Source organism: Lolium perenne, chromosome 5 (genome assembly GCF_019359855.2).
Source record: "Lolium perenne isolate Kyuss_39 chromosome 5, Kyuss_2.0, whole genome shotgun sequence".
In the NCBI taxonomy this organism is placed as follows: domain Eukaryota; kingdom Viridiplantae; phylum Streptophyta; class Magnoliopsida; order Poales; family Poaceae; genus Lolium; species Lolium perenne.
In genome coordinates, this window is record NC_067248.2 from 194191374 (window position 1) to 194200679 (window position 9306).

General features: G+C 43.8%; 1 protein-coding gene across 1 annotated transcript; it reads right to left on the minus strand.

Annotated features, from left to right (window-relative positions):
• Nucleotides 1–786: 786 nt before the first annotated feature.
• On the minus strand, nt 787–3379 carry LOC127301617 (uncharacterized). Its single transcript, XM_051331883.2, has 3 exons — nt 3208–3379; nt 2622–2817; nt 787–1382 (listed from the first exon to the last, which is right to left on the minus strand). The coding sequence occupies exons 1-3, from the start codon at nt 3325–3327 to the stop codon at nt 1063–1065; spliced, it is 636 nt and encodes a 211-aa protein (XP_051187843.1). The 5' UTR covers nt 3328–3379; the 3' UTR covers nt 787–1062.
• Nucleotides 3380–9306: the final 5927 nt, after the last annotated feature.

Below are 9306 nucleotides of genomic sequence, written 5' to 3' on the forward strand. Positions count from 1 at the left end.
GGTGGCCCTCTGGCGATGATCTTCCTCGGCGCATGTCTTGCGCTTATCCTCTTCGGAGCTCGTCATCAGAGTCGGAGCTGCCTGTTGCTTCACGAGGAGTCGCTTGTTTGGCGGTGGCCGGCTTGAGCTTCACGGTGCCGCTTCGGTGGGGTCTTGGTGGTTGGTTCTTCGGTGAAGTCGGAGTCGCTGAAGAGTGATGACGATGACGTTGAAGGTCAACCGCGACGACTTCTCGCTTCGGAGGCTTGTGTATCTTGTGTGGGTTGCCGCCAGGGTGGCTCTGTGCCCCCGCGGCGGTCGTGCTCCATGATGAGCGTCGGGGCACTTGTTTCGGTTTTCGGCCGATTTTCAGTTAATAAACTGGCCAAATTCTGTACTTCTTCTTTATTAATGAAAATGGCAAGTCTTTTGCCTCGTTTCAAAAAAAAAAAATCTGCTTGTCTCCCGTGAATTTAGGGGTTGTAGTTCCTATGCAACCTCGACGTAATCCCGATGTAGCATTGCTCATTTAAGTTTGTAGGACGGAAATGAGGAGGGTGGAATTTTTTATGTAAATAGTTCAAAATGTGACATCATCTTCACATTAATAGTAAAGATATAACCCTAAGGTGTTATAATTTGCTAACTCGCTTTTGCAGTGACACATGAACCCAAAATCACGGCGCAGTAGGAAAAAGAGGCAGATAGAAGACTATTTTAGATGTTTGCAAAATTTAGAAGTTAAATACAGTATTTAGTGTCGGTGTCTCGTGCCCCATCAGATATAGTCAATCAACTTGCGTATGAAATAATTCAGTAGTTATATAGCTTAAACAATAACAGTAACAACAAAGTTAAGAAAAAGTAACAGTAACAGCAGATAGGCAATCGTCACACCGCGGCAGACCCACGCCACTTGGTGAAGAGAACATCACAAATACTCCTTCCATCTCATCAAACTTGTCTTAACTTCGTCGAAATTTGGATGTATCTAGATGCATCCAAATTTTGTCAAAAATAAGACAAGTTCAATAGGATGAAAGGGAGTAGCACGGCCAAAAAAAAACTTTCAGTTAATCCTGCTCAAACAAGTTCGCCCAAGCTCAAACCTATTCCAGGCTCTGATACTGAAGAGATCGAATAATGGTCAGCAAAATTGATGCACGCAAACATCTTTGTGTCAGTATCCAAAACAGTTGGCCGGCAAAACGAGTTCTCCGCGTAGTAGCTGTTCACCTTCTTCACAAAATCTGCATCCTTCTCGCTATTAAAATAGACAAAATCTGTGTCTGTAATGTCATCCACATTACCGACTCCACGTGCAGTAACATCGCACATAAAGTACTTTACCGAATCTGGATACACAATCTTCCTTGCAGAATTCTTACTATAGAAGCAGCGGCCTGTTGACAGCAAAACCATTGATCATTACGAATCAATAGAAAAAAAGCTAAATGGAATCAAAATCACTGCAGCTGGCTGCAATTATTGAAATAAGTGGAATCATTTGTTCACAAGGATCAACAAATCCATATGCAATTTACTATTCATACACAGGCAAGTTTACGATTTGTTCACAGCAAGAAATAGCAAGAATACAGACGGTATGTAGTAGCAAAAGAACATAAAACATGGACGTACTACCAGGACTACATACAGTAGTACTTATTTAGCACATTTTGCAAAACAAAAGAGATGTACAGTACATGAGTACATGTATATTGATCAGGCCAATTTTTCTCCTTTGCATAATCTGATCTTTCAAGCTGGGAAGCAAAGTAAAAGAATACGTACAGATCAACATGGATGTACTACGCCCAAATTCCCAAAAGGGAGACAAAGTACAATTTCAACTAAGCAGAATTGCAGGACACCTAGGTCACATGTTGGTTATTAGATTGATCTGTTGGATCTTCCACGTCCAGGGCATGTTTTGCAACAGGTGGCCGTGTCAAGGTCGTAAACAACGCGACATTGCCAGGTTTGGTAAATATAGATCGGAGGTGGAGAACTGCAGTATGAAAGAATCAGAGGCAGGGCAAAAGAATGGCATGCCAGTGGTGGCGAAATTCCTAGGCGGGAGGGCAGATCAGGGGAGAGAAAGGGGCTGGCTGGACAGTGCAGCGAGAAAACAAATGGAGAGGGGAGGCAGGTATTTAGACTGCAGTAAGGACCAGAGGATGTTTATTCATTTTTTGAAAGTGCACGGTTTTCTTTGCTAACATGTCATCCGAGTTTGATCAAGGCCCTCCATTTGGACATGTAGCACCGGATATGTTCTCGGAAATGCACACCAGGTTCGATGGAACTAAGTTATATCACATTTATTTCATACGCATCATAGAGTAGATTAACAGACCTACTTGAATTTGGATAAACATAATCGACCAAATAAGAGGCACTTTTAAAAAGCATAGTTCAAATGTTTTTCTTTGCACCAAGCTGCAACTAAAATATTTAAACCTCACAGTACCAGAAAAAATGTAAGAACAGAATTAAGGTGTACAGATATAAACATTGATCAGATTAACGGAATTAAGAATTGTATATCTAGTCACAAGAGTAATTAAGTGAGGCACATTATAAGTTCAGTTTGACACCAGCATTGTTTGTTGTACTAGTTGGAAGGAATGAAGACTTACCAGTATATGGAGGGTCTAGAGGGCAACATATATCTGGTTTTGACTCATCTGGTTTGTGTGACACCCAGAACTCAGCAAAAAAAAGTGTGTTCCTGCCGTTGGTGCCCTCAGCCATAAAATTAACGAAGAAGCCTTCTGTGGATAAATATCCACATTTCTCCACAGCACAGATAACTCCTAGTGTATACTTTCCTTTCTGAAACAACAAATAAGGTGACATGCATTAACCGGAGATATCAAACCAAAAGAAATAATCTACATTCTATCTCTAAAATTTGTTGTGAAATATTGTACATTCTAGCTCTAAAATTTGTCTACATTCTGAAATAGTCTACATTCTAGCTCTAAAATTTGTTGTGAAATATTCCACATTCTAGCTTTTAGTCAACAACAACACTGAAAATGAAGTGAGTTTGTGCTCTTTATTGGATGTTGTTGTTATTTCCAATGTAGCTTGGATTGGTTGTTCACATATGTAAGCAGTACTAATAAATGCAACATTAGTTTGTCTCATTTTTTTCTAGAATGTAGACTAAATAGGGAGTATGTAGCAACCAATGGTGAAAACAAGACATTTTGAACATACCCATGGATGCTGAGCGGAATATTTGTCTAGCATTTCTCCAACCTTTGACCGGAAGTACTTGCTCTGGCACTCATATTCTGACCGCTTTCTTAACATTGTGCTATAGGCGTCCTTGTGCATTTGGGGAACCTGAGATTGCAAACTAGGTTGCAATTCTGGAGTGATTTTGATTATCTCGTCCACAAGGTCAGCTATAGGCGTCCTTGTGCATTTGGGGAACCTGAGATTGCAAACTAGGTTGCAATTCTGGAGTGATTTTGATTATCTCGTCCACAAGGTCAGCTATACGATCGATATCACCAACAGACAACACACTAGTGGTGTTGAACACGGACCTCAGCTCCTCCATCTTGTCAAAGTCTTTTGACAGCTGTTTGTGAAACAATTCCAGGGCAGCAGGCAGAGGGTGTTGGGCAGACACAGCCGCTCTAAACAAGGGGTCAGCTTTTCCAGTATATCTTCCAATAAAAAACCTCTCGTACGCCCAACGGGTGTCACACCGACTCCTATACAGGTTAATCTCCATGTCCCTCATTGAGATTTGAGTGGCCATGGCACGAATAAATTCCACAGTGCCCTCTAGGGAACGGACTTCTGTGCGGAGTAAAGAGAGCGGGTCAAGGATGTCATACTGGGCATTGCAATCAGCCACTGGGAGCGGGCACAATCTGTTGTGCCAGATGGAATTGACAATGATGTTGCCGACCGGATTCAAAAGACCATAGCAGTGACCAGCAACCAGGATGTCACGGATAAGCCAGTTAGCACCTTTGCCGGGCAGCAGGGCGATCGCATCAAGGTACAAGCTATGAATAATGTCCAGGATGCGCATCCTGAGTGTCTCGAGGCGCTCGCAAGATACTTCGTGGTCCTTAAAGCTTCTTTGCCGAGCATATCCTTTGGTCCAACAGAGTTCTTTCTTGTGATCCATGTCTTCACTAGACCGCAAGGATGAGATGTAGTCTCCAACTGGCTTGATTGTGGTGGTTTTGTAGCCATCTCCAAGGTAAGAGGTCTCTTCGGCAACCGCTCCTTCATGAACAGCTTGCTCTAGAACGCGGGTAATGAGGCCTCCCTGTGGCAGCAAGGTGATATGGACGTTGGAGGTGGCGCCGCTTTGTTGGATGAGGCGGTGAAGCAGATAGAGGTCGTCTACAGTGAGGTTGGTGCCTCCTGCCAGAAGGGACTTGATAGCCTCCAGCCGCTGCGGGGAACACGGACGAGGTGAGCTGCACGAGCCTGTCGGGCGCAGGGTGGCCTGCTCTGCGCACTGCGAGCTCGAGGCTTGCTTGCGTTCTTCCGGATCCAGGGTTGGGGAGTAGCTCAGTCAGAGCAGAAGCAGAGAAGAGATCGTACTCGATGAGCAGGACAGCCAGGGCGAGATCGGCGTCGGCCCAGCGGAGGTAGTGGCCGGCCTGCTCCTCGATGAGGCATCCGAAGTAGTCCAGCAAGAAACCGATGAGAGCAAGGTAGGATCTCGATGCAATATCGTAAAACATACTCTTGTTGGCCAGACTCGTGGACTTCCTTGGGCCAGCATCTTGGAAGCCGGGCGGGAGGAGAGAGACCGTGTTCAGGATGATGTTGGAGACGGGGTCGAGGAGGCCGACGCAGAGGCCGCCCGTGCTCATCAGTTGGGCGAGCTCGGGCAAGTCCTCCCAGGGAAGCCGGTTAAGAGCATCAGTATAGAAATTGACGATGCGGTCGTAGAGGATCTCCTTGGTCCCATTGGTGTCAAAAGAGGAGAAAGCGGAGGCGAGTAGGCTCGAGGCGGGAATACGAAAGCTCAAACCCGACGGAGTAATCTCGTTGTCCTCCGACTCCGAGTCCGATGATCCTCCTTGCTGGTCCGCCATGGTTGGTACGGCGGAGGGATCTGGGGGCGGGGATGAGATGCTAGGGCTGGAGACGATGGTAGGTTGGTGAACATGAATAGAAGATAAGAACGGAGCAGTCGGGCCGGGCCGGGCCGGGCCGGGCCGGTAGTTAAAGGAGGCCTCCCAATAATGCTTGGTCTACGGACAATTTGTTACGGACATGCATATGTTTCTCTTGGGCTGAATACTTGGACCCACCATAATTTGTGCGCCCAATTGGCTGATGCCACGCTGCGTCCGTAAGTTAAATCTTTTCCGTATGTGCAGAGCTGCGAGCCACGTCCGCCTTGTTATAGCAATTCCCACAAGATTTTGATGCGAGCCAGGTATTTTGCACTCATGATCGTATCATCTTTTGATAATAGTCTAACAAAAAATGAAAAATTAGCATTTATGCAAATCAATGATAAAACGCTATTTTCGAATCCTCATATTGATTCTTGGTTAGCTAGTTTTTTGCGGGTAAAAGAGGATATATTAAGCAGCAGGGATTACATCTTGGTCAGCTAGTTAATGGGACTACCAAGCAGTCGCATGGCATCTATCTAAAGGTATAATAGATACCCCCATAGGAGGTCTCACATCGATTTGAGCTTCTCACCCACAGGATGCTGTCAGCTGGTGAAAGGACACGGATGTCGCCTAGAGGGGGGGGGGTGAATAGGCGATTTAAAACTTTTACGAGATGGGCTTAACAAATGCGGAATAAAACTAGCGTTTACTTTGTCAAGCCCAAAGCATATATACTATGGTTCACCTATGTGCACCAACAACTTATTCTAAGCAAGAGTTCACCTATGTGCACCAACAACTTATGCTAAGCAATACAAGCAAGTATGTGATAGCAAGATATATATAACTTCAAGCACGATGGCTATCACAAGGTAAGGTGCATAAGTAAAGAGCTCGGGTATAGAGATAACCGAGGCACGCGGGAGACGATGATTTATCCCGGAGTTCACACTCTTGCGAGTGCTAATCTCCGGTGGAGAGGTGCGGTTGCTTAGTGCTCCCGAACGCCACAAGAGGCTCACCTTGAGGTGTGGTTGCTCGATGCACACCAACGCCACAAAGGCCTCACCCCAAGATGCGGTACTCACACCACACACCGAACGCCACGAAGGCGCCTCACCTAAATCTCCGGTGACCCTCGCCACAAAGGCCTAGGTCACGGTTCCACTAAGGGATTTCCTTCGAGGCGGAAACCGGGCCTTACACAAAGATTGGGGCACACATCCACAACTTAATTGGAGGCTCCCAACAAATCGCCACAAAGGCCTAGAATCCGTCTAGGGTTCCAAGAACCCAAGAGTAACAACTTCCTTGCTTTCACCTCCACGAATCACCGTGGAGAACTCAAACCGATGCACCAAATGCAATGGCAAGAACACCACAAAGATGCTCAAGTCCTTCTCTCTCAAATTCCAACAAAGCTACAAAAGCTATTGGGGGAATAAGAGAGGAAGAACAAAGGAATTCACAAAGAACACCAAGATCAAGATCTAGAGGATTCCACTCACAAAGAGATGGATTTGATTGGTAGAAAAGTAGATCTAGATCTCCTCTCTTTTCCCTCAAATGGGGGCAAGAATCATGGAGGGATTGAGAGATAGTGCAAGCTTCTCTAGTTCAACAATGGAGGAGAGAGAGAGTGAGAGAAGCACAGCCCAAGGAGGAAGAAGGGGGTATTTATACCCCCAAGAAAATCAAGCCGTTTGGGCAAAAAGCAGGCCGGATATTCCGGCCCAAGTTGGGGCCGGATTATCCGGGGGCCGGATAATCCGGCCTCAGTGGACAAAACTCGGACAAAATCCGGCCAAAAATCCGGCCCCTATCCAGAGCTGCTTTTCTTCCGGTCCTTAGACGATTTTGGGGGCCGGATATTTCCGAAATATCCGGCCCGGATAATCCGGCCCGGATATTTCCAAAATATCCGGCCTAAGAAAACTGCAGAAACACCAAAACTAAAACGGGCATAACTTTTGCATCCGGACTCCGATTTCGATGATCTTGGGCTCGTTGAAATCACAACAACGAGCTCTACAACAATATGCATAGAAACATCATAGTCCAAAGCAAAGGAGGATAGAAACAAATGAAGAAAGGTTTGACCTATCTCAAAAAGACATACCGGTAAAACCTCCAATCTTGAAAATGCAACAAGTTGCCCATGGAAAAACCATTCTCAATGAACTAGAGCTTGTCATGAGAATAAGCACAAGCTCTAAAACATCACATGGATAAGATCCAAATAAAACCAAGAAAGATGATGAACCAAACTCGAAAACGCAACAAGTGATCTATGCGAAATCCGTTTTCGATGAACTAGAGCTTGTCATGAGAATAAGCACAAGCTCTAAAACATCACATGGATAAGGTCCAAATAACAACCAAGAAAGATGATGCCCCAAACGCGAAAACGCAACAAGGGATCTATGCGAAATCCGTTTCGATGAACTAGAGCTTGTCATGAGAATAAGCACAAGCTCTAAAACATCACATGGATAAGGTCCAAATAACAACCAAGAAAGATGATGCAAGGATGCAAAGGTTTGAGCTCTCTCCGAACGATACGATCGAGTTACTCACTCGAGAGCCCTCTTGATAGTACGGCAACTAAACTATAAACCGGTCTCCAACTACACTATGAGACCGGTGAGAAACTAACCCTATCAAGAGCAAACCTTATACTTGCGCATTCCACTTGAGCTCGATGACGACGATCTTGACCTCAACAAGATGGAACGCCTTTCTTGCTTGTGCTTGCTTGACGAAGTCTTGTGGATTGCTCCCCATAATCCACCATGGGAGAGCTTCTTCTTCGAGCGCATCTTCACATATCCATGATCACCATATGGATGGCAAGACTCAAGCAAAGGATCTCTTCGAGATGGCTCATCTTGAACTTGCACTTCATTTCTTCATTCTTCATCATGTTGATGTCTTGAAGTAGCTTGAGGGCTCACTTCATCTTCATCTTCAAGACATACTTGACACTTGATATCCTTCATCAATTTCTTCTTATTGCAACCTTGAAGCCAACATATGGTTCAAGAATTGCCTATGGACAACTCCTACAAATATAACTCAATGCAAACATTAGTCCATAGGGATTGTCATTAATTACCAAAACCACACATGGGGGCTCCATGCACTTTCAATCTCCCCCATTTTGGTAATTGATGACAATCTCTTTGAGAGGGTTTATATAAGGAATTTAAGTAACAAATAAGTTGAATATATAGAGCAAACTCCCCCATAATATATGCATGTGTGAATGATCTTGACTTTCATTGCATATATTGGCATTCAAAGCCTAGTGGAGTTTCCTCTAAATATTCAACTATGCAAAGCAACAAGATGCAATGCAATAAAGGCACATGCTTAAGCACAAAGCAAAGACATAACCAAATTCCCTTAAACCCTCCAAACTTCTCCCCATTGGCACCAATTGCCGAAATGGGTGAAAAATTTAAAAGGCTAATATAGTGAGAGTTCCTCCATAGCGTGTGCATTTCTCATAATTTGAGTGGAATCAAATGCACATATCCAATGGCGAATATTCGGAAGGAATCACACTATAGATAGGATCAAAGATTGCAAAAAGATAACAAAGTCAAGAAGCTTCAACAAATGAAGCAAGCAACCAAATGAATCACAAAGAGGATACCAAAAGAAAGATAGATATTATGATAAGATCAAGAAGATTGCTCTAAATAATATGAGGAAGTTTCCCAAGGTTTGTGCACAAAACTAGACAATTTGCATTGGAGTATAAAGTGCACAAACATGGAATCATCACTCCCATAATATCATTCAAAAACAAAAGATACCAAGTGAATCAAACTCTAATGATCACCACAAGATAGTGCTCTAAATCAAATGAGGAAGCTCCCCAAGGTACATGCATAAATTAAAATGTTGTATTTGAATACAATATGCATAACATGGAATCCTCACTCCCTCATTACCATTTAAAACACAAACATTTGGAATAGATCATAGATAGAGAAATAAGCTTAACACTTGCAACAAACAAATAGTTGAGCAAAAAGTAAGAGGCACCATAATAAAAGGCTCAACCAAGAAGATATGTGAAAGGCATGATAAAGCATATTATAAGACTATTATATGGATGAGCAAAAAGCATCATCATAGTCTTCAATGAATTATATTTCTTAGCATGACCAATCAACATGCAACAAATAAATAAGATATCAAA

What these genes read in the sequence shown, in the direction of transcription:
- LOC127301617 (XM_051331883.2), bottom strand. Translation starts at nt 3,327, where the DNA reads ATGCACAAGGACGCCTATAGCACAATGTTAAGAAAGCGGTCAGAATAT. An exon ending in ATTCCGCTCAGCATCCATGG is followed by an intron (nt 2,818 to 3,207) that starts GTATGTTCAAAA and finishes TTGTTGTTTCAG; the next exon opens with AAAGGAAAGTATACACTAGG. An exon ending in TCTAGACCCTCCATATACTG is followed by an intron (nt 1,383 to 2,621) that starts GTAAGTCTTCAT and finishes TGCTGTCAACAG; the next exon opens with GCCGCTGCTTCTATAGTAAG.